Below are 24,523 nucleotides of genomic sequence, written 5' to 3'. Positions count from 1 at the left end.
ACAGTAAGAGGATCTCAGCTTAGTCGTCAACTCGTTCGAGTTGCGTTGACCTGCAGCAACTATTGAACTTGACCGACAACCTGGTTCTTTCAGGGGCAGTAGGCCATACGGAAGTGATTCATGCAGCCGAGTTTCCATAAGCTTGGTTGTAACTACCCTCCAGTTGTCTCATTCCTCGCAATTTGATCACCGCCAACACCACTAATAGAGCATTCTAACCAAACTTCAACGATGATATGCTCAACTAACACAAAATCTCACACTAACCCTGCAGGTGCGGCATCGATTGAAGGTGATGGGTTCATGGCGGCTGCATAAGATGGTCTTACGGGGGCCGCCGTTGTCCAGTTCCCGCAAGATACGGCATCAGAGGTTGCAATATACAGCTCACCTTGCATTCTGTGCCGGGTCAGCTTTGGTGAGCCATCCCAGTAACACTACCCTGTTCGATTGGTACTGACCATTTGGTATTAACCTAGAGCAAGCGAAAGGTGTTCCTGTCGAGTTTTGGCCGTATATGCGGCCACAACGATTAAGCTAGCCTCTTCGCATTCTCCTCAAACTTGGCGTCGACATATTCCAAGTTGTAGAAATCAGTATCCTATTCTAAAAGAGCTATGCGTCATACGAAGATGCTTTGAAGCGTGCGAGGTGTGATCATCAAGGCTTAGATCTGAAATTGGAATGGTCTTACTTGATTCCAAGGTTGATGTTACACATAGTGCGCAATGGTTGTTGTTTGTGGCTTTGTAGACATGCATATAAGAGAACTCAGCCAATGTTGTAGAAGATCTATGCTAGGCGAAATATAGTACGGCCAAATTTTCACCACATGAGGTAAAGATTTTACCTGTCGAAAATATTCATTGTCTGAAAAAGAGATTACACAACATAAAGTTTTTTCCAAAAGTGGGGTGATTAGTCCATTTGCCCACATGCCTGCCCCACATATCATCTGAGATGTGTGCCTAACTCACGCCTAACGCTGCCATCAAGCATTCAAAACTTACTTCTTCAACACGCGATCATTGATTGATATGGACTGGCATACTACACCACAAACACCGTAACCGCTTTCATACAACTCCAGTCTCGTCTCGGTATCCAACACTTCAGCTTGAAAACCATCACATTGCCTTCCAGATTGATCTCATGCCCGAGGTACTTCCGATCCGCCATTCTCAATGCACCTGAACGCTGACATTAGACCAGAAAGACCGGACCAACGACGGAGACTTTGAATACATCGAATACCATCACTTCGAGGCCGTTCCTTATGATCGACTGATGTCCTGGAAAGGGGGCGAAGGAACTATCAATTGGGGTCATGGCGGTGTTATTCGCAAGAGAGCGAGTGAGCCACTTGATGATCAAGATCTTCCCAAAGATACTGGAGTTCTTGTAATGAAGGCAGACTTCAAATTGGTACCTAAATAGGGAAAAGAGAACCAAAGAGCTCTTGGCCTGTTGAGAACCGAAGCATAATAAACAACCTATAATCCTCGTCCTCGGTAGGTACCACTCTCAAAGCTGCTGTCGGCCCTGGGATCCCCAAGTGCTTCTCCTCTTGTTTCCAAAGACTACCGTCCATGCCTTCCGCGAGATAGTCACCAAGCATAATTCTCAATAGCTCTTCATTTCCATCGCGTATTGCGTCAGTGATAGCTCTTGCTATGTGTGTGCTTACGAAAATTTCTAATTTGAAGTCGCCGCCGCTCTCTCCCGCAACGTGGAGACGCACAGCATCGGTCAGATGGTGTTTCTCCTGTGCCCTCTTGAAACTCATGCTCATGCCAATATATAAGAAATTGCTGATCGTAATTTGGAGTCTGGAAACGTCCGGCATTCTCGCTATAAACCAGCTATCTGTGTCCAAAAAAGATGTGAACGCAGTGGGGGATTCCGCACCCAAATGCTCATTTAGGCTCGAACGTAAGCGATGAGTAGGCTGGCCGTCCACGCGAGTGGTTTGTTCGGTGCGGCCTCGTCGCAGAAGCTGCAAGAGCTCACGACTACGAAGTTGCCATAAGTGTTGCCAACTTTGAGGAATTTGTTCTGTGCCAAACTTAATGGCGCCCTCTTCAAATCGTTATGTTAGCAGTGACTATGTTATGTATCAGACCAGAGCAAATATTACCAAGTAAATATTCCGATCGCCTCCCGCGATCACCAATCGTTTTACAAAAGAACTGCCAATCGCGGAACAGATCGCTGTTCTCATCGGACTCGTAAATTCGTAGAACGAGTGGCCACAATTCGGGGTTGCCCCGTGCAAATGTTTTCAGGTGGGTTGGCGTCGAGAAAAAGGCTAAAGATACAAGCTCATCGATAGGAACATCGTTGAATAGTTCATGCCCTTCGCCAACGATATACTTAACATTAGCAGCGTGGTTTTGTTTTCGGCGATAAAAAAACTGAAGTAATGGGTGAGAAGGGGCTGAGTGCTCGCCCACGGGCTTACTGGTGGCCATAATGTGAAAATCTGCGCATGTGTAAAAATTTTACTTGTAAAGATTTTACTACCCGTAAAGTTTTTACTACCCGTGGAAAGATTTCCAAGTTATGGAATGATAGCTACGCAGGCGTGACGAAATCTGCACAGTCTTTGGTGCTAGCCACCGGATCAGAAAAGGTGGGGTACGAACTAATTACGTTGGTTTAGCTAAGCGATTTGCTCTGCGGCTGTCTCTTTAGCGACCGCAAGCGTCCGGGGATCAAAGAGATCAAGCAAAGCAAAAACAAAACCTCGTACACTGACTGTTAATCGTTTATTATGTGTTGAACCGGTTAGGTAAATTATTGTGCATTCAACTTGTTGTGTTCATTGATTGTGTTCTATCTGGCTTCTTACCCCTCATTTTGGGCTTGCCTTGCGCTATTCCGATTTGAGACATGTTTAGTCAGATGACTTTGCCTATTTTGTACCGCTTACTGCATGGCCGCTTCGGTTTAACATTATGCAAGGTCAAGGTTCGCTTTGTGTAAATGAAGTTTCCCTGTCCGTCGATTGCAAGGATGGACAAAATGTATAGGGTAAGAAGTTGAGACTTGCAATTAAGTCACCAAGTAAACTATCGAAGATCTCCCCTCTGCTCAGGGCAACGCTCTGGCAAATCAGTTTACAAAAGGTCATTTATGCATGAGGTTTAATATTGAAATCTTGTGATCTTTAGCGTAAAGAGTGCACGACTTTACGCGCATTTTACGCGAAAGGACGCGACCTGGAGGGTCAGTATTGAGGTTCACCAGCTTTTTAGAACAGCATTCTGAGGTCTCGCGTAGTCTGGTAATTCGCATCCTCGTCAGCAAGTGGTCCCTGCTCATTCTCAGTCCACTAAAAGGTCTTGTTTCTGTTTAAAGCTCTAATTACACACTTCTACTTGATCTGGCTCATAAAGAAACCCGGTCCGCGTCGTAGTCAAGATGTCGTTGCAATCCGCCTACTCATAAGCCCTCTGGCTGAATGCACTATGAATAGCTCGAGTCTACTAGCCTTATTTGAGCTGAGCGAGTCGCTCTAAGCTGAAGTGACATCTCTGTCGGGGTCGCCTCCAGTCCGTCCGATGTCAAACTTGAGTTGCCGTTGATGCGTCTGAGCGTTTGGCAGCTGAGGGTAGTGGCCAGGGAGAGAAAACAGCGCTAAGAAAAGAAAGTACCGGTCCGCCGCCATGGCTCCCAATGGTGTGCATACCAGTCTCCCCATTCGGCATGATGGGGAAGATCGCCATACGTAACGCCGGACGTGGGGGCGGCCCGCATTGAGTTCAAAAGTCCAGTCCCGCTATTTCGGACCCTGTTGAAGACCGTTACTGCTCGTTATTTACGCCACGACGCCATTTGGGAAATGAACAGAACGGCGCACCGATAAATGGGGAGAGATTGCGTATCATTGTGTGCGCATATCTTGTATACTGTGCCGACTTCAACACTCCATATCCAGCTGGGCCGAGGCCCTGTTGGTTCCATTGCTCAATGCGAATCCAGTCAATCACCCTTGATGCCGTTTGGCGGCTACTTTATGCAGGGATGCGCCGAGAGATCGAGACTGGTTCCTGCTCTCGCTGGCGGCATGGAGATGGTGTCACACGGGCGGGAAGCCTACCCGGTAGGTCCATGTCGATTCAAGCGCCAGCCCTCGTCTGGCTTTGCTCAGCGAGAAATATGATTGAGCAATTGAGGATGCATTGTCTTGCAAGGGGCGACATCTAACATCTTCTTCATCCTGGCTTCTGATGATTTGTACCCACGTGTCTTGGCATGCCTGTTAGGCCGAATTGAAAGGGATTGATAGATCGGTAAAATATTTGCCGACTGGACTTGACGATCGTAAGCATAGGGGACCCACCAAATCTGGCAAACTAAGGTGAATACGGCATGCTGGAAATCTTATGTTTGCTTTTGCTAAAATCTGCTGACTTTCGTACCGCAAAGAGCTAGAGGTAAGGAAGTCGCCCCAAGGAGATAAGCCATGATTCGGGGTCAGGGTCTTGGACGGGGAGGGAAGCGCCCTGTCTGTTCTTGCACTCATAGCCTATCACCTGAAGCCTCAGTCTTCAAATACAGATTATTTTCCCGCCTTTGCCAGTGCATCATCACCTCCAGTCTCCTACTCAATGCCACCCTTTTTTCTGTCATGAGAGTCACAACCGAAATCGACACGGACGGCCAGGTCAAGCAACCATTACCACAAGCACCCCATGATATCCAGGTGGCTTTTGGAAGCAAGCTCCGCATTGTAACTTGGAATAAGGGGGATGACATTGAAGGTGTTGATCGGCCGCTGCTCGAGTCTATCAGTCGCTCCGAGATACATCTTGGCGTATTCTTTACTTCCATGGCCCCGAAATCCTTTGAAATGGTTTTGAGGGTTGACAGCATTTACACGTACTTCCGGAAGGTCTCACTGGAAGACTGTGACGAGCATGAGAAGAAACTTGACGGCTACACTCTGATTTTCGCTGCACGATGTTCCGGTCGTCTTGGCTATGCATTCCCATCCAATGTTTGTCTTGATGAGGTTTTAAGCTTTGTCTACGGTCTCATCTGCGTCCGTCGAGGCAATGCCACGAATGGTGCTGCCAGATGCCTGAATTTGGCATCAAGGCTCAAGTCAGACGCTGCAGACTGGCTGCAACACAAGCCTGGAGGCGCAGCCATCCAATTCATCATCAAGTGCTACAGGGCTTCGGGGTGCCGGGCTTTGGAGAACGAAATGAAAATGGAGAACCCAAAAAGGTTACTGTTCAATATTTACATCATGTGTAATGAGAAAAGGGCGGCACCTGGTCAATATATCCAACCCAAGACTCCACCATCCTTGAAAGGCAGATGCAGAATTGAAGAGACGCACGATCTGAAGCGATCCGGTACTGAAACTCCTGTCAAACAAAAGGAGGATTATACAGCGGATGATTCGACTTTGCACAAATGTGAACACATCAGAGCCGCTACGTGTCGGAACCTGACCTCCATTGCGTTGGCCTACTGGAGAAAGGTGGAAGGTTCCCCCGGTTATAAGATCGTTCAACACAATACTGCGTTACGAGCCTGTCACCTTTTATTTCGTGCAAAGGAATATAAGGCTAGTCATGACAAGACGCTGCCTGAGCCATGTATCGAATGCATTTCGGAGACCTTTATGAGGAAGCAGCTCAAGGGCGGATTGGAATGGGCTATTTCGGAAACCGAATCACTTCTGTCGCTGCCTCTCTCGCCTCAGCTTGAAATCTATGATCGGATGAGTTACTGCGAAGGAAAACTAAATATTCAGCAGTTTGACCTTGGTGGGAAATCTCTGTTTAAATCTCCTAAGCAGATCATTGCCGCTTTGCAATTTAAGCGCGATTTCCAATTGGAGGAGAAGGACTATGGTGTTGTACGTGATGATTCTGATGCACAGGTTATCTATGCTGTTGCTTGCCTGTTGGAGTCGAATTTTAGTCCCCCAAACGGCCTGCAGCAGGATGGCCTCCTTGAGGTTTTTGATCAATTCATAAGGCGGTTAGACCATCAGAGCACTAGTTGACTGACTGCTTGGTTTGTCTGGACCTTCACAATCTGCTGCGGAAAGATTTGTTATCTTTTTCTCTTTGTATTGCCATTTTTCTTCTTTTCTCTTTAGTGCAGGCTGATGGAATCGACCATTATTTGCTACGTTGTTCAGGAGACGACACCCAAGTGAGTTTCTGCCATCCGGTGTAGATTGTGAATGCTCCCCTTGCCGCTTGCCGTCCTCGTGTATGTTATGGCGCGTTGTAAGCAACCCAGGATCAAACAATTTCAATCAGAGTTCAGCACAGAGCTGCCACTTTACAGCAAGATCATACTCACAGCCGCAGTCATCTATGTGAGGAGAGGAGGGCCACACGTGTTAAAGGAATGACGATAATTAGCGACCCTCATTTCCAAGGTCATTCGAAACTCCCGATCAGTGCCGCCAGTCACCGAGAAACTCCAGGTTCTCCTTACAATCAGAAGATTTTGTGCTCACCAACGATGGAGACCTGTGGCTTTTCGAACCTCTCCATCTGCACAAAGCAAATAGCACATCGTTCGTTATAATATTTGCCTATTTAGTGATATAAATCCTAATGGTAATGTGAATATAATCACCGAAAATATGATCACCCACAATGATCACCCAAAATACGATCACCCAAAATATGATCATCCAAAATATGATCACCCACAATGATCACCCAAAATATGATCACCCAAAATACGATCATCCAAAATATGATCACCCAAAATATGATCACCCAAAATATCCCACAATGATCACCAAGAGTATGATTCAATACACTATCGCCATCATCTACTCTTCGCAAACTCAGCACAAGACTGCTTGATATGGGCCAAATCTTGCTCGGTTTCCAACATAGCCTTTAATTCCTTTTCATGCGAAGGAATCTGGTCCTCTAGTTGCTTCACCTCCTTGCGAATATCGTCGCATTCCGCTTCAACAGTTCCCAGCTTTTCGCGGAGACACTTACTTTCTTCCCTCATTGACTTCTTTCTTGACGCGGCATCAGATTTCATCTCGTTGATCCATTCTTTCATAATACCAACGCCCTCGGGACATTCGTTTATCCAAGCCTCAATTTTAACCAAAACGGCCTCGGTGGTTTCTGGGTCGCTAACTTGCCCTCGTAGAATAGACGCCATATCTTCCCTTTCCTTAAGCTTTTGTCGACGGGAGCCAAGCCCTTGCTTCATGCTCAACAATTGAACCTCCTTCTTCGCTATTACCGGTCGTCCTATTTCCAATCTCTCCTCTTCCCTTCTCAGATCCTCAAAAAAGCCATGGGATTTGATCGATATAGATTGTGAAGACCTGGAGGTGGCGGGCAGACTAGTGCTGCGGATGACGGGACGGATCGGTGAAAGCGAGGAATCCAGATCCGGTGGTGTCAATTGCTGAGTGGACTCAATGCGTTCAGCAAAATAGCTGCGAAGCTCTTCGGTGTTTACCTGCGACGGAATGCTTTTCTTCTCGACCAGGCACTGTGCAACAGCTAGTGCAAAAATTCCACAATTGAAACCATCTCGTTGTTGGGGACATTCCTGTCGCGCGTCAGACAAACTTATTCAAGGGAAACAAGCGCATACCTTCTCCCAAATAGTGATCTCAGTAGTGGTTCTAATTGTCGGCTCTTTTGATACCCATGATCGTAGACGATTAACTGACATATCGATGCCTCTTAAAGAGTTGTAATGATGGAGGTGGCCAGTGGTTGTGTTAAGGTGACAAAGCGACCAGTGATTGGACTTGCTGAGAAAAAATATAAGGTCGGTTGCAGAGACACGTTTCCTACGCGTAATAGACTCCTTTAAAGGATACCCAGGCTCAAAAATATACCAGCCGTGAGGAATGTTTTGAAGCACTTCTGTGCATCGTTGTATATCAACACTTTGAAGCCATTCATCACCCTTCAAGCGAGATATAGTACTGCTCACAGGCTCTGTTGGAATGTCATGAGACGTCGCATCGCTAGCAACAGAAATAATACTAGGCGGTATATCGTGATCCGTGTTGTGAGAGCCGGAGCTGCAGTGGTCCATCGTCGTGTGGCTAGTGCTCGGAGCCGATTCACCCGTATGGTTTTGGTAAGATGAGTAGTGAGCAGTTACAGGAGCATCTGTTGCCTTATCACAGGTGTTATTTTCAATAACACTCTTGGCATTTTGTTTCTGTTTTTCCTCCCGGAGTTGCTTGAGGCACTCGGCAACATCATCAGGAAGTTTGACTTTAGCGAATATTCTTTGCGTAACTCTTTTCACTTTAGAGCCTTTGACTGCCTTGGTCATACACCCGTCTGCTTCCCACATCTCTGCAGGTTCTCGACCTGCCTTCATGTAGGCTTTAATGATCGGATTCATTTGCCTTTGGATATGCGGGCAACTCTTGTTCTTGGGTGCATAGTTTTCCGGCCACCATCCTGTCTGTTTTCCATCTGTCGCTTGGATCCTTCGTTTTTTATGGCCGCCGCCGCTGACTTTATTTTTTGAAACTTCTCCATATTTTTCTGAGTCACAGAACACATCCGAGGGCTTTTTATCATCGCTGGTTGTTCCATGATTCGAAAATTCGGGCTGACATCGTGCATGGATAAGGTCCCCTGAGACTTCTGCTTGCCTCTTCCGCTGGGACATCCTGGGAAATACGATGACTCGAGAACCTTAAAACGCAAGAACACTCTCAAGAGCCGGTCAGATTACTGAGCTTGGCTGTTGGTCGAGACTCGGCTGATCAATTGATCTCAGCCAAATGGAGGCGGCACAAATCGAGATTTTGAGGAAAGACGAAGCAGAAAAAATACCGAAACCCCCCAGGTGTTGTAGTGCTTGGGTGTGATGATATAGATCGAGCGGGATGGCGGCTTTATTGGTTTAGGCGTCAATGATTTATTTCGTGTCGTTTGTCTTGACCAGGTAGGCGTCGAGTCCGACAAAGAGTTTAGCAGCTACTTTAGCTCGCGATGGCTGGCGACACGTGCGCAGCATTTGGGCATATATCGCGCTACGCGTCCGATGCAGAACACGTCCAGGTCAAGGCGCACCAAGCGGGGTTGTAAGGAGGAGCCGTCCTGTAATAGAGGATCCAAGATCGCCCCGCATCAGCATCACCTCAACCATGATTCTTGCCTACGTACCCTATAGAGCTGTTTCTTCAGGCGACATTTTTTCCGCTTCCAAAACAACAGCAATAGTTAGCGGGGCGCCAGGAGAAAAAGATTTAGGAAGTCAAACTTTCTTTATGACGCATGTCGCCATAGCGCTGAATTTCGCATTTGTTCTCAAATGTTTTTATTTTTTTAAAACCTATTGCGGGAACAAATTCTTCGTCTTGGCATGGTCTCGTTTGCATTTTGCCGCCCTCGCAAACTTGGTTGGCATTATTATGAGCATAAAACAACATGAAGAATGAGGCAAGGTTAATATGGATTAGAATCTCTTGTTGGCGAGACCATTCATGCTCAAGAAGTGGCCGGGCCTCACTTGATTGGAGGCTGGGGGGTAATGTGGCTTTGAGTAGTGGCTGTGGCTGTCGGCGTAAGTGCAGGAGACGAAGACAAAAGGCCCGAAAAATTAGTCCCGCCCATCTCGCCCCAAACTCGTCCATCATCTTGAAGCACGAAGAAGCTGATAAATTTTTCGCGTACAGCCACCTAATGGCTTCGTTATGTTGAGTGCACAGAATGTGTTCGAGAGATAGCGATATCGGAAACTGTCTTTCATCCCATCATGACGACTTGAATTATGAGCCCCGCCCGAGCAGCTTCAAAGGTCAGGGGTACAAGCGACAGAAAGTCAGACATCATCACCCACGGCCTCTATCGCCACCGCTTTCGACCGCGGTCACCATGCATTTATCGTCGAGGAAGCGATTGCGAGATCATGATGGCCCTATGCGCCAAGACGAAGCCCCCGAAGCCCCCTAAGGAGACCACTCCACGCCTCAGCCGCTCCCAACACTCTCGAACTACAGCACAGATTCCATCCTCAGCTGGCCCAAGCCATGGAAATTAGCCGCAGGTATCGAGCGCTTCCGGTCATTCATGTTGACTGGGACTGGTGGGTGGCAAATGCCATCGAAAAGCGCGACGGCTGACCTTTCAAGTGCGTTCAGTGCTTCCCTGTAGAACAGAAGATTCTCGGGTGCGCAGACTGCGTGAGACACCTGGGAAGAGGTGCGTTATCGGCAGCAGCGCGGCTGCACACGCAGTTGGGATGCGAGCACATGTTTCCTGACGAGCTGAAGGATCTCACGCCGGTCGAGGAGAAGCTGATTGCGCTGAACTCGTGCTACGGCTTCATCACCAAGCACAGCGTCTCAGATGGACACAGACAAGGCGCGACATACCCGAGACATGTGAAGGGACATATCACGGTATTTCCAAACAACGTGCAGGAGCTAGCAACGAATGTCCTCCCACATCCGCTCTTGAAGGTCATGGATGATGTCCATATATCATGGCAGGGGCAGGAGAAACCAGCGCCGAGTGACCTGTCAACGTTACTATCGGTGCGACGTAACGCCGTTGAGAAGGCATTGCTGTGGCTCAAAAGGTACAATCCGTTGTATGCCGACATCGAAATTGACGAGGCGGAATTGGATAGTTGGGATGCGCCGTCACACGGAGTGCCTTCCCAAGTCTTTGATCGACTGGAACGGAATGAGCCTTCGGCGAGGGAGAAGATGCAGACGGCGCACATTGTCCCACCCACAGAGCGCGATATCGACGATCATGAACCGGTAGATATCCAAGAGATCATGGCATCGTTAGCCGAGGGCCTAATCACATCAGGAGAACCAGAAGTTGATGGCTTCGCCTCTAGTGAGGATGGTGACGATTGGGTCGGTAATAACAGAGATCGAGTGGACGAAACAGAATCATCCGGCATGTTCAACTTGGACGGGCGCCCAGACATCCCAGATGCGGAGAAGCTACGGTATCTCGTCAAGTCCATGGGTGAGGTGGGGCCCGGGGAGCATACACACCGAAGTACCTGGAAAGGGTCAGCCAAGGTGAGGCACGGGGGCGCCGTCGAGCCTTACATCGTAGTTTCCCGTGGTGAAGTCTTTGCAGATTCCTTTGACACCTGGTTTCTAGCCAAAACATTTCCCAGCTTGTTCCCGCTGGGCAAAGGCGGTCCCCGGCAGGCCGAAGAGCACTCCAAGGATGCGACAGGGCAAGTGCATCCTATTTTCGAGCTGGAAGCCGCTGCGCAACACCTCGTATCGTCCCGGAACATGAGCTTGGAGGCTTGGGTGAAAATGGTGATCCAGCGACACGGCGGCCGCTTTGCAACGCATCCTGTCTTTCCCTTTCTCGTTTTCAATATAGGGGTGCGGTCTAGAAACCGCCGCGTGAGCATGGCAAGCATGCGGAGGAGTGATTTCCCGGACGTAGAACGTACCATCCAAGAGTTGACCGCGTCAAGGCTTGAGAAGGCGAGGGGAGAGCTAGAGGCTTGCGGTAAGACTGCCGATCCAGACGTCAACCGGCTGCTGAGGAACCTGTCACTTTACGGCTACCGTCAGACGATGTCAAGGGAGAGCCGGCTGACGATGCGGCGGAAGATCAAGTCCCTCATAATTCGGTACGGCATCCCCGCCATCTGGTTCACGCTCAACCCAAACGATATCACGAACCCGATAAAGCTCAAGCTGGCTGCATACCGTACCCGCGAGACAGGCGGAGCCGAGGAATATCTAAGAAGTCTTGATCAGGCGTACAAGAGGGCTCGACTCGCGATATCGGATCCCCTCAGCTCGGCAATCTTCTTCCATCGGGAGATCTCCATGTTCTTCCAGTACTACGTGATGGTTGGGAAGGATTCGGTATTCGGGCGGGTCAGCCAGTACTATGGGGCAGTAGAGACCAATGAAAGGGGCGCGCTCCACCTCCACGGCCTCCTCTGGCTGCAGGGTAATATGTATCTGAGTTCCCTTCTCAGCGACGTTCAAGGAGAGGAGCAAGCGGCATATCGGCAGCGAGTGACCGAGTATGTTGACAGTGTCTTTACGGAGGTTCGTTTATGCCACACCCGGAGCTGGCATGTTGGTGGATAAACGCTCACATGTCTGACAGGATCTCGATGAGGAGTCTTTCGCGAGAGTGCGAGCAGGGAGATCGGTGACGTCTGACGTGTCGTCACTATTGGAGAGAGCATTCCAATTTCCCCCGACTTTCGAAGAAGAAGCGAACTTCTGCGCAGGTGCCACACAAATTCACACGCATAGCCCTACATGCGTCAAGTACGCGATCGGGAGACGCGGAACGAAGCAGAATCCTTGCCGATTCGGGGCGCCTTGGAAACCAGTGGAGAAGACTTACTTTGACGAAGACGGGCTATTGCGGCTTCGACGCAGCCACAGCCTGGTGAACCGATGGAACAAGGTAATGGCAGTGGGGCTGCGACACAACCACGATATATCCTTCATTGTGACAAAATGCAAGGGTCTGGCGCTCGTTTACTACGTGACCAACTACGCCACCAAAGTGGAGGATCCGGTGTGGAAGCGTGTGGTGGCAGCCAAAGAACTAATTCGGCTCCTGGGCGATGATGGTACTGGGGATCAGTCGAGCAATGGGCGAGGTCGAACCGAGGACGACAACCGTCACAGCCAAGCGCGCCGATTTCTGCTGCGAATGGCCAACAGAATCTTCACGGAACGGGCGTTGTCGCAGGTCGAGGTGTTGGCCCATTTTCAGGGATACGAGACAGAACTTACAAACAGCACCGCCTGGACGTTTCTGAACGTCTGCACTCTCTACTGGCATATCTTCCGGCGATGGCCCCTCCTGCGCCGTGCGGCCGGCGAGGGCGAGCTGGACGAGTCGATCGGGGAGACGGTGCTGCTGGGAAAAGCCGGACAGAGGATCTCGCTGTTGCAAGCTTACCCGTACCGCGGTCAGCGACTGGAAGGGTTAGCTCTTTACGACTATATGTCGGTCGTCAAATTGAAGCGGAAGGGGGGATGCGTCCGCTCGGGTGAAGTGGAACTAGACAGGGCCTGGCCATTGTCGGCATCGTGGATCCAGACACTGCGGCATCCAAACCAGCTTGCGGCGGTCTGCTTAGATGGCTATTTAGGCATGGATTTTACTGAGGAGGATGATTCCTACTACAGGAGGTACGTCCACCCCGACCGACAAACTGCAATGGTGCGACTCTTCGGGCCAAGCGTATATCCGAAAATTGTATGAGACGCCAACACAGAGCGCTGACAATTGTCATGACCGGTTTTAGAGCAGCAGTACAACACCTTGGCCTCTTCATTCCTTGGCATGCTTTCCTGTGCGAGTCATCTGGCGAGATAAACAGGATTTGGGAGACACAGAAGACATGCCTCTCCAAGCGCATGACGTGGCTAGCGGACAACATCCAGTTGCTGCGGCGTTCGGCCGAGGACGTGGCGCGGGATGCCAGGCAGTGGGCGGCATTGTCCGGCGAAGGAGATCCCACTGCCGACGCAGTCGGATCAGGCAGTACGGAAGGGCACGACGCACAGGGCGTAGAGCACCGGCCTGGTGGTGTCGGTTTGGCGACCCGCCTGATAGACGTGCTAAGGAATGCGATGACGAGAAAAGAGATCACAGCCGGCTCAAAAGAGATCTCTTCTATGGTTGAGCAAATGTACCGCTTCCAAGCGACTGCCCTCGACTCCACCGACGACCTTCGCGCTACGGTCATCCCTGATCATGATGCGCACATCCTAGGAGGTTCAATCTCGCGGGCAGAGATCCCCCGGCAGGAGCAGCTGAGATCCATCAAGTCGCAGCAAAACGGTCTCTCCCGCGAACGGGAGAATATGATCCAGGGACTGCAGAATCAGTTGGGCGGCACAGCAGCCGCCGACGGAGTCGCGGCGCACAGCGGGTCCGACAGGCCCGGCCAGCAAGACGATCCTACCACGCATGCCGATCAAAGGGGCCCATCTCGGGATACGGGTCCATCGACGGGCGTTATGTTCGGCCCATCCACATCCTTTTGCGAGACCGGAAGGCAAGTGGCCGAGTCCTTCACACTGAACCAAAGACAAAGCATAGCGTTGCAGTTGATATGTCGCCAACTTGACCGGATGCGGCACGACGACAACGAAACCCCCCAACTCTGCCAATTCATTGGAGGTGAGGGAGGCACCGGCAAGTCTCGCGTCATTGCTGCCATCGCGGAATTGTTCGTTCGTACGGGACAATCCCATCGCCTGCTATTGACGGCGACGTCCGGCACAGCGGCCGCGAACATCAATGGAATCACTATCCATTCCGCTTGCAGATTCTCTAAAGACACAGTCACGAGAGTAGGCCGCGCCGGTGACCCAGACGGCTTCGCATCGTCTGGCTCGGCAGCTCTCCGCATCGACGGGCAGACCAAGATGGACTGGCAGGAGAAACAGGTCTTGATCATAGACGAAGTCAGCATGCTGGGCGCTCGGACGCTGCACGCCGTCAACGAACAGCTCTGCAGATTGAGAGAGTCTGCTCGAGACTTCGGTGGGATTCCGATAGTCATCTTTTGCGGCGACTTCCATCAGTTCCGTCCCGTGCAGGAGCGATCGATCCTCCTCCCCAGCGCCTCTACTACCTGGGAAGGAGATAATGGCTTCGGCATAGAACAGAGGCGGCAACATGACACGGCTCACGCCCTGTGGAGGAAGTTCACCACAGTGTGTCAGATATTAAGGTGAATCGTGTATATTTCTTGATTCTGTCGCAATCGAAGGACTATTGAGACCTTATATCTTCGACTGGTTCCTTCTAGGACTTGAGTCCTAGAAAGTCCTAGATGAAAGTCCTACGATCTAAGTTTAGGACTTCAAACTTTAATCCTGAACCTTAATCCTGAAGTTGAGGGTGAACCCTCCAACATTCAACACGTACTCATTCTCCCGGATGTTGAAGTACCAATTGACTGCTTTCGGGGTAAACCCATTGAACCTAGCGGCTTCTTGGCGTCTCCCAAGCTTCGTAGATAGTGTTGAATGACCCTTGACAAATCTTGAGATCCAGTTCTTGCCTAGGACCTTGCTATCTCCCTGCTGACAGAGCAGGGCTTCGACGCAACTTCGAAGCTGGCTATGCGTGAGAGCGTATCCAAGAGACTCTTGCCGCAGAATCCAACGACTTAGACGGTCCTCCTGACTCGAAGAAATACGTTGATGAGGGTGGGTAAACTCTCTTCTGCTCTTCTGCCCAGAAAGTCTCTTGGAGAGGACTGGTTGAGGCACCCCATGCTTCTCGGAGGCTTGATGTTATGACAGAGAGCCGTCCGTTATATCGAATATCGCATCAATGACATCCTTATCGGTGTAAACATAGCGGCCCATTTTGGAGACAAATCACAGCCATGGGCTATACAGAAAGCCTTCCTCCCTCTGTGGGAGGCCAAAGGCGGAAGAGCCAGATTTGCAAAATTTTCAATGTCTTAAAACCTACGGAACGTCGTAAGGCCGGGTAAAAAAGGACCGGGGTAAGACAAGACCCAAAGAATAATGAGTTACTATGTTATTCCCAGGAAATCATCTCGTCGTGCCGTAAGGTGGTTCACAAAAGAAAGCAGAATTTGTATGGCGCGATGGTTTTTTTTGGTTATGCTTTAAGTGGTGTGATTCTCGAAGTGGTGGGGATGGTAAGTTATGCTTTGTCAAATCGATCATAGCGAGGAATCGCCGGTAATTGCTACGCGTGAACAAAAGATCACATACTCTATACGTGATGAATGTCCATGGACGATGTCTAAAACTCGCTCGACCTTGGAACTAGATAGAACAGAACTCAAGAATAACTGATATCTCGAGTTAGTAAGTACATGAAAGCACGGTAGTGACCGACACCGTCTAAGAGAAAATTGAATCGGTCAAGACCAGATCTCAAATCGAGCTCGTCAGGACCGGGGATCCTATCGCCGTGAAGATGAACAAGCCTACGACTGAGATGACATAACAGTTATCACAAGTCTCACGCCAGATTACTCAAGTCTGCAGGAGCTGAAGCAGAGAGTTTATAGGTAGATACGCTAACACAAGATGTAGACACTACGTTGTCCCAGTTGCGCTTGCGCAGCTAGAAAGGCAACTAGCGATATGGTCACTGAGTCTATATTCATGGCCCGCTCGATGAGTTCAGATCAAGCTTTTGCACAGTTGATGCGTCCAGACCTCTGTGAAGACACTATATTGATAGCGATCCGCGGGGCTGTCCAACGAGGGGTACGAAGGTTGAGTGGGCAATTTCACAGGCAATGGTTTACTGTGACTAAAGAAGGGTCGAACAAACCGCCTGGGGATTCTTTGATGAAAACGAAGAAGAATGGCAATAGATCAGAATGGTCCCTTAGACCACCTATACGCTGTCAAAGTTGATATCATGACGGCTCATGGCATCTCAAATGTCTCTACAGGAGCGACGGAGACCCTGAGTCAGAATAATGACGCCCAGATTGCAAGGAGTCAAAATGAGTATACAACGCCCGAACATTCACTACGGGGATCTTGACAGCACAGAGCATGATCAGCCACCTTGGAACCCGATGTCATCCTGTTGGAAGCGCCATCTTCCAATAACTATGTCGCAGGTACGAAGAACCTACCCTTGACTCTTCTGATTCGGTCATGGAATAGGCAAATAAGCTTTGGGAAGTCAGGGCCGAACTCTTAAAGACGTATGAAGTCTGGAAGAATGGGGAACCGCATGTTGTCAACACGTTTCTCTGTGGAGTCGGGCCAGAGTATGAAGTATTTTTTTGCTTCCTCCAATCAGAACCACAACATTCACCCTATCCGAGACCCAAACAACCGTAGCGCTATCCTCAAAGAGGGAAATATACATTGGATAACATGACATAACATATCCTCAAAGAGGGTATCACGTTCGAAACCGCCATCTTTACAGCATCTCAAGAAGAGGACAGACAAAGTGGCATGGCCAAGACTACACATAGAGCCATGTTAGCACGGGGCGCGTCAAGCTGTGGATACTGTGGAGAAAAAGGACACGAGAAGTCGGAGTGCTGGAAACTCCCCCAAACTCAGAAGAGAGAGTAGCAAAGCCGGTTACTGGAGACGACATCGTGGAATGTAGAGTCGAGACAAGGGGAGGGAGAAGGCTCATAATGAACTGTAATTAGCCACATATGTGAGGCTGGTATACCTTCAGCATGACCAAGCTGGACTGGCACTCTGGCAGAATGACTTCCAGGGTCACCGTAGGTTGATCGGCTCATTGTCTGGATCATTGGGTCTCCGGGTATCCCTCCGAGCTCGAGGCCTCGAACCAATGCACGTCTTAGATAGTGGCGCATCCTCACATATTTCCGCCAGCACGAGAGATTTACAGCTCTTCACAAGTACTATGGACTCTCAGTCAACGGTATTGCGGTTGCCAAAGCCATGCCAGAACGGGGTGGAACGCACTACCTCCGTGATCAAGGATCTAAGGGTCACAGAAGGCCACTCTTGATAACGCTCTCTATGTTCCAGAAAGACGTTTGAACGTCCTGTCTATGCCAGTACTAGAAAAGAAGGGGGCAAAAGTCGTCTTTCGAAAGGGAAAGGCAGTGGTCACGAACATGGGAAAGGCCGTCCTCGCCGCAACAAGGATCTCAGGCGTCTATGTGGTCGACGAAGCTCAAGAAGAAGGTCAGTCCAAGACTACTTTGGCCTCCTTTTCGGTGGCAAACCCTTGACTATACCTCTGGCACGGAAGACTTACACATCTGGGTGAAAGGAGCAGTAAATGACTGGTGAAGATTTCCATTGAACTTTGGCTGGAAGATCTTCAGCAAACCTATGTGGAGCTTGTGTGTACGGCAAGCTCAGAGAATGCCCACACGTCTGACCGACCAAGAATGGCACTTGCCCTCTGGGCTGTGTTCATGAAGACATTACCGGAACATTCCCAGAAATGGTAGCTGATACTGGGCCTGTTCTATTGATGACTTCACTCAAATGTCTTGGGTGTATACAGTCAAAGAAAGATCAGAGTTCGAAGAGTGTTTTCGGTATGCATTGGAACAGTCTGAAAGATCGAAAAGACGATGCCACGTCCTGCATCTCGATCAAGGCGGGGAAAATCGACGCAACATCCTGGTCAGGTTCTGCCAGGACACAGGCATCAAACTCTTTTACACAGGAATTGAGCAACACGAACGAAATGCATTGGCTGAAGCTCTTAATCGAATCATTCTGGAAAAGCTCACGTCAACACTTCCTAAATTTGGACCTGTGTTCAAACGATGGTATTACTTTCTAGAGGCATTGCACCGCATTCGAAACCCCTATGCTATAGTAGGTATTTCCACTACTCCGTACTGAGTCTGGCACTTATGATCCGGATGTCAGCCGTCTACGAGTTCTCGGCCTATGAGGATAGGCTCTACTTCCGTCCTCTAAACTAATGAAGACACAGTAGAAAAGGGTTCCCTGCCAGCTTCTTGGCTATGAAGGCAGTACAAACTACACACTCCTCGTCGAAAGGTGACGAGTATTTATGACCAACAATATTGTCTTCTCCGAGGTCATCGAAGATGTTGAACTGACACTCGACAATCTCTCGCATCAGATGAGTAACCAGAGAGTATCATAGCGACGACAAGTAGCCCAAGGGGATAGCGATGCAGGAAAACCCATAGTTCTAGAGCCTTCACCCCTCCCCGTAGCGCCCAGAAAGGCAAATAGAAGTAGCTAGAGCTGCTGTGGATAGACGATGTCTGATGAGCCTCCAGTGGGAGATGCGGCATAGGATCTAGACCGAGAGTCAGCTAGATCAAGTATTCGTCTTGTCATAGACGAGCCCGAGGCATCGCTAGAGGCGATAAAGGAGCACAAAGAAGCTCGGCTGCCGGGAAGATCGGCCAGCAGATAGCTGGCATCGAGTTACATACCGGCCAGCGCAAACTTCGCCTTTCTAGGTTGGAGGACAACTGCACCTAGTCGCCCGAATTATGGATCAGTGCGAGTCCAGAGCTTTCGAGGAAGCTAGAAAGAGTGGAGATGGTAAATTCTGGTGGAGAGGATTGGAGGATGAATACGAATCTCTGGTCAACAATGGTATCTGGACCCTGGTGGCGCTTCCCCCAGGACGAAAGCCCCTTCGGGGTAAATGGGTGTTCAAGCTCAAAAAAAGGAAGATGGACAAGTTCTACGGTACAAAGCTCGCTCGATATGTTATGGAAGGGTTGGTGCAGAGAGAAAGAATTGACTTCAACGACACCTTTGCCTTTGTTGTCAAGCCGATGAGCCATGAGATGGTATTTGCCATCGCGGCAGCACCCGATCTTCGACTGAACAAACGACATCAAGACAACGCTCCTCTTTGACCTTATGGTTGGGGAGCTACATGTTCAGCAACTCCAAATACTCCACGGCGGTAGTGAGAGAGTCTGCAAGCTCTTGAAAGCATTGTATGGACTGAAGCAAGCACTGAGGGTGTGGTGCACGGTTCTATGACCTTCCTTGACACGCCAGGGTTCAAGTCCTAACTATCTGATACAGTGATCTTTGTCAAAGGTCACGCGTTCATTGCAGTGTATGTGGACGACCTACTCATCGCTAGACCTTCCAGAGACGGAATCGTGGCAGTCAAACAAGCTTTGTGTGATAAGACTCCCAATGTGGGGGCCACGATCAGTCCCTAGTCTCATCCCTGCACTTTTCCTACACGTGTGTCTGTCACTCATACCAGAACCATGTCTTGACGATGTTGAGCATGGGCTTGACGACATCCTTCAAGGAGTATGAGCAGTGATATGCGGGTTTTTCTTGATATAAGTCCTCGATATAATTACCTTGCCGGCATTGTCTGCGATTTTACAATCGTCGTATCTCTGCATATACTCAGCTATGTTCTCCCAACGTGGGCACCCTGCACCAGTGTGAAGCATATGTGCAATAGATTTCGCGTTCTATACTGCTAAAATAACAGATTTGTTGACATTGGACGAGAAGCCAACCTTGGACGTCACTGTATTATCTTGATACCCTCCAGCTTCCTTTCCACGATGACATCCCATCGTCGAGGAGCTTCGCCGGACTTCCCAGCAAAGTGTTTTTGACCAGACCCATTCAAGTCATCTTATCATAGTGCCCACTCTGGGACGCAAGATCGCCTAAGGCTTATTCTCTAATTCGTCCCTTGTTGTAGGACGGTCTCGTCTTTTTAACATGTATTTCTCAACTCCTACCAATTAAATCGGACTTGTAAAACTGCCTTTCATGGCGCTTCATGTTGCTGTGTCCGCTGAAAGCCTTATCGCAATCACCGTGGGGCACTTGAAGGTCTTCTCTCTAGTACGGGTGTAGCTATGGATCTGAAGTTCGCTGGGTCGGTAGAAGCATCATTGGTGGCAAAAGACGATACGGGCGCACGACCATCCTCATCTTCCACTGACGGCTCCAGCTTGGGCTCTGATGTCGCCAAATGCTTGGTTAATATCGCTTCCACCGCGGTCAATCTCTGATCTAATTGCCCTATACATGCTGAAAAACCGGCTTGAGCTTTATTGGTACTGTTTATAATATTTAGTTATCACTTCAACTCAACGAGATTCTCCTCAACATACGTCTTCGGTGCTGGGTCACCGTACTTGCATTCATGACCTTTTTCCTTGCAACTTTTACATGGTTTTGTCTCGTCGCACTTGACCTTCAGCTGCCGACAACTGTCACACGCCTATCTCCTGTTAGTACTTGCGCACTTCCAGATCACACGAGGTTCATACCTGGGAGGCTCGTGTATTGCTTTTTTTTGCCGGAACTAACGACGAAGAATAATTATTAACGGGCCCGTTACCGCCTAATGCATTGTCTTCAGGTAGGCGAGGGCGTTTGTTGGATAGCTTCATCACCGGTACCTGAGCGGCAGGAGACGCCCGTGCTAGCGATGAGTTGGCGTATGCTGCGGGATGTAGTTGTTGATGATAGACACGGGGAAGTGTTGCTGGAGGAACAGCCGTTTCCACTGCTTGACGGCGCGTATCGACTTCGAGTGGTCGGGTGGTCTCTCTGGAGCCATGGAAAGAAGCATCTATGCTCATGGGACATGTGGGAGTAAATAGAAGCGATGGCGGCTTGGCCCAATCTGAGCCAGCTCGGCCAAGACTCTGTGAAGAGGAAGCAGCTATAAGAATATAAGCGAATCATCCATGTATTGAGCTAGTAAAGTCTGTGACCTTTGATGAAAGGAGTATCTTTTGAAGTCGGAGAGGGCTCGCTCGTAGGTGTGTTTGTATCGGCCGAACGCAGGAAGTCCGACAATGGGGGCAGAGTGCAACCTTGTTCCTCCATTTGAGACGAAAGGCACTGATTCAGATTGATCGAGCGATAGAGTATCTTCCTTGTTGTTGAGCTTAGCGGCCAGATATGATAGATATAATTACTGCATCTATTTGTGGCTGGTTCCGGGATTGATCAGAGTTTTGAAGCAATCAAGGCAAGGGACTCTTATATTCAGACAAAGTAAGAGTTCGTGTCGAGAGCTGTTCGCTAAAGCTATCGGGTGAGAAAAGAAAAAATGTGCTTCTCTATTAACATGCCATCTTGATTCTTCAAGTCGTATTCGATGGTTGCGAATAGGGTCTTAGCACATGGTGCCGAGCATTTGGGTGCTGTGGACGTTGAAGAGTCTGGCTGAAGGGATGACAGTTCAGGCGAGTTTTGTTAAATTACAGAAACCGCTAGGAATCGTAGGTTTTAACAAGACACGTGCATGCTAGGTTCACGGGTCAAGTCAGCTCGTCGCACCTCACAAATTAGCACCGTGCCTTAATTAAGGGATGGACACAAAGCCCCTACTTTCTCGGTGGCAGAGTTTTCGTCCTCAGCTTACCGAATGGTTACCCAACCATATAGGGGCCTGGAACAAGGGACGTTGAGTATGGGCGACAAAAGCACTGCTGCCTGGATGTGAGCGGCTAGAAATAGAAAGATGGATCTTATCGCCAACATGTCCAAGCTCGCGTCGCAGGTGACTAAGCCACGGTGCCAGCTGAGGGAGCCCAGGCATATGCACCTGCCAGAAGACGCTAAAGTCCTTTGAGTCAATCACCATGCATCGCTAGCAAAGATTGCATGTCCTCGGTTGAGTGTGCATTGTCGATCAATAAGAGATCGGCTCACTTTGTGCGCCCGCCTACGTTAGCTCGGATCCCTGTCTTGTCAGCTTTCAACTCCCCTGCGGACCTAGCGCCCTGTTTGCGCCTTCAGAGTGGAGTTGCAAGAATCAATGGAAATAGTGCCACAAACAAAAGACTCCGAACCTAAATTGCCAAGCCATACTGTTAAATTATTTTCAACCATCAGTTGCAAATGGGCTCCCTGTACATTTCAAATTCAACTCGTGTGACCCGAAATAGCCGGCTACTCCATGCCTTCCTCATGTTTGACACGAACCTACTGTCAGAATTGTCATATCATGGAGTTGGTATGACTGACCGCTTGTAGTGTCTTTCTAGTAGGTCCTTGCGATGAAAACGCCTTTGACATACCGGACATTCGAACTGAGGCTCTTGGTGTGAAGCCTGATGCCGTCTGCCAATTGGTGAGCTCTTCATCTTTGTTATATCTCTATAAGTTGTACCTCGGATGTTCAGCTCGAGTGTATACCTGATTGTGTTCGTAATTAATTACCTGCCGTAGTTCGATTAGATAAATGTACCTTTTGGCATTCACTACAAACATGGACTGGCTTTCTTGGCCTTTGATATCTTGCCAGTAGGCCTCACTTTGGTGTCGGTTTTGCTCATTTCAAAAAGTCGCTTGCAAAGTGGACGGGAAAACAGACGGAAACAACAGAAAGCTATCACATACCTAGTAATTTTCAATCCCCTTGTTCCGTACTGAGTCAGGGGTATGCCTGTTCACAAGCTACTAGAGTGTATACTGTGTGATCGCTGTAGGGTACCTCATTACTATTCGTGAATGAGATTTTCGGCTCATCCTTGCCCAAAGACTTCGAGCCGCAGGACGAACCTATCGGGTTTCACCCCTCGAGTTTGCTGAGGTTAGTCTCACACGGACCACCACATAATCTGGCGCGGCTGGACGTCGCCTACCCGCTGCAGGCTGCGTAGACAAAGATTCAGGGGTACAGTTCCACATCGCGCTAACCTCCCATGCAACAGGAGCTAATTGAATTACCAGGCCATCAATGTTGAACATCAGTGCGTCTTGGTCCAGGTTCAGTCAACTTTCAACCCCCCTGCAGCTGATATAGTACGACTGTCAAGACGAGGCTGGGAGGTGGTAATATTCGCATGTTGTTGCTGTTCGCTGTTACAGCTGTGGCGATTGACGCTCCTCCTTTGCATGAGAAGGACATTTGGCCCGCCAAGCATGTCGTTAGGGGTATCGCTATGACTCAGTGGCTCCCAGGCTTATACATGGTCGACAAGTTGTGCACGGCTGTCCTGGCTTCCGGACCCGTTTGCCCATTGACTGTAGCAACCCTCTACGTCAGACGAAGGAAACGGTAGAACACGACCTCTTTTGGTGCGAGAAGTGAATGAAACTGTTCAAGGATATGATACTGCAATACGTAGAAGAAAGGCGCGACAACTTCGTTTCACCTGGAGGCAAAGCTGCATCAGACATACAAAAACGGACACCAGGCATGGACGTGGTACGAGCAACAATTCAATTCGCGATCACTACATGCCACCTGGAACAGAGATGACAACGGCAACACTGACGCATCGGCCATGGCCTGTACCTACCAACAACTATAACCCTATACAACCATTTCCCCCCCTCTAAAGAGGGGGCGCCGTATGGGAACCTAAACCCGCCGGGTATGTCGCGTGTTACCGACACTTCATATGCCAGCCCGCGTCCTCATGGAAAGAGGAGCTCGTTCGATCAATGTACCAGCAGTCACCAGGAGCGCCATTTTGCATGTGTAGTTCGTTGCATCACATCCACACCCAATGATCTGCGCATTGCGTGTCGGTGCGGGCCGCGTCTAATCCGGCGCGTCTACAAAACATATCAAGTGGAGGGGTTCAAGTGACCGTGGGATGAAATCAGTAGATAGTCTATCCAGCCGTTCCTGTGAGGGCTGAAAAATCAACCGCTTGTCTGATGACTAGGGCGTACCTCGTTACCCCGAGCACCAAATGCAGGTGTTGTATTTTCCTCTCAATGGATCGCGGGCAAAAGCAGACTTCTTGGCTACGTCATGTTGCTCCCATTGCCCCGCACAACCCCACGTCCAGTCTTTTGGACGCAGGGTTCTGAAGCAGGGGACGAAAAGTAATAAGTACGAATGTACACATTAGGAGTAACCATAAACAATACGTACTGGGACTGCTATGCTCCATCGCTAGGCTGAATTATCCTGAGCATTTCTCCACTTGTATGCGAGATGTGAGCTCAAACCACTCATGAGGTAAGAGCTGAGTTCAACGCGCCGTAAGGCCGTTCCTAACCCTATTTCGTGGTGAGGGATCCAGAGGCCGGTACCAATCAGGTAGCCTGTTCATTTCTATTGATGCTTGAAAGGCACACGGTTCTTGTATTATA

General features: G+C 49.4%; 7 protein-coding genes across 7 annotated transcripts; 3 read left to right on the top strand and 4 right to left on the bottom strand.

The window, feature by feature from the left end:
* Window positions 1-906: 906 nt before the first annotated feature.
* BKA55DRAFT_145695 (uncharacterized protein) lies at window positions 907-1,914 on the top strand. The gene is made up of 3 exons (XM_046184913.1): window positions 907-1,161; window positions 1,213-1,511; window positions 1,707-1,914. The coding sequence occupies exons 1-2, from the start codon at window positions 1,153-1,155 to the stop codon at window positions 1,435-1,437; spliced, it is 234 nt and encodes a 77-aa protein (XP_046044348.1). The 5' UTR covers window positions 907-1,152; the 3' UTR covers window positions 1,438-1,511; window positions 1,707-1,914.
* On the bottom strand, window positions 1,430-2,471 carry BKA55DRAFT_695529 (uncharacterized protein; the record flags this gene model as incomplete). The annotated part of the gene is made up of 2 exons (XM_046200160.1): window positions 1,430-2,079; window positions 2,138-2,471. The coding sequence occupies 2 exons, from the start codon at window positions 2,469-2,471 to the stop codon at window positions 1,430-1,432; spliced, it is 984 nt and encodes a 327-aa protein (XP_046044347.1).
* Window positions 2,472-4,456: 1,985 nt separating this feature from the next.
* BKA55DRAFT_710258 (uncharacterized protein) lies at window positions 4,457-5,976 on the top strand (the record flags this gene model as incomplete). Its single annotated transcript, XM_046200778.1, has 2 exons — window positions 4,457-5,875; window positions 5,941-5,976. The coding sequence occupies exons 1-2, from the start codon at window positions 4,469-4,471 to the stop codon at window positions 5,974-5,976; spliced, it is 1,443 nt and encodes a 480-aa protein (XP_046044346.1). The 5' UTR covers window positions 4,457-4,468.
* An 834-nt stretch (window positions 5,977-6,810) lies between these two features.
* On the bottom strand, window positions 6,811-8,652 carry BKA55DRAFT_544463 (uncharacterized protein; the record flags this gene model as incomplete). The annotated part of the gene is made up of 2 exons (XM_046190713.1): window positions 6,811-7,563; window positions 7,609-8,652. The coding sequence occupies 2 exons, from the start codon at window positions 8,650-8,652 to the stop codon at window positions 6,811-6,813; spliced, it is 1,797 nt and encodes a 598-aa protein (XP_046044345.1).
* A 3,590-nt stretch (window positions 8,653-12,242) lies between these two features.
* BKA55DRAFT_145636 (PIF1-like helicase-domain-containing protein) lies at window positions 12,243-15,181 on the top strand. The gene is made up of 2 exons (XM_046184912.1): window positions 12,243-13,141; window positions 13,258-15,181. The coding sequence occupies exons 1-2, from the start codon at window positions 12,408-12,410 to the stop codon at window positions 14,696-14,698; spliced, it is 2,175 nt and encodes a 724-aa protein (XP_046044344.1). The 5' UTR covers window positions 12,243-12,407; the 3' UTR covers window positions 14,699-15,181.
* A 4,912-nt stretch (window positions 15,182-20,093) lies between these two features.
* On the bottom strand, window positions 20,094-21,407 carry BKA55DRAFT_145546 (uncharacterized protein). Its single transcript, XM_046184911.1, has 3 exons — window positions 20,728-21,407; window positions 20,569-20,678; window positions 20,094-20,514 (listed from the first exon to the last, which is right to left on the bottom strand). The coding sequence occupies exons 1-3, from the start codon at window positions 21,040-21,042 to the stop codon at window positions 20,265-20,267; spliced, it is 675 nt and encodes a 224-aa protein (XP_046044343.1). The 5' UTR covers window positions 21,043-21,407; the 3' UTR covers window positions 20,094-20,264.
* Window positions 21,408-21,940: 533 nt separating this feature from the next.
* Window positions 21,941-22,839, bottom strand: BKA55DRAFT_580640 (uncharacterized protein). Its single transcript, XM_046193968.1, has 2 exons — window positions 22,584-22,839; window positions 21,941-22,534 (listed from the first exon to the last, which is right to left on the bottom strand). The coding sequence occupies exons 1-2, from the start codon at window positions 22,682-22,684 to the stop codon at window positions 22,417-22,419; spliced, it is 219 nt and encodes a 72-aa protein (XP_046044342.1). The 5' UTR covers window positions 22,685-22,839; the 3' UTR covers window positions 21,941-22,416.
* Between the last annotated feature and the right edge of the window lie 1,684 nt (window positions 22,840-24,523).

This window comes from Fusarium redolens, assembly GCF_020744475.1.
Source record: "Fusarium redolens strain MPI-CAGE-AT-0023 chromosome Unknown BKA55scaffold_18, whole genome shotgun sequence".
Taxonomy (NCBI): Eukaryota; Fungi; Ascomycota; class Sordariomycetes; order Hypocreales; family Nectriaceae; genus Fusarium; species Fusarium redolens.
This window is presented reverse-complemented; position numbering and strand designations above follow the sequence as displayed.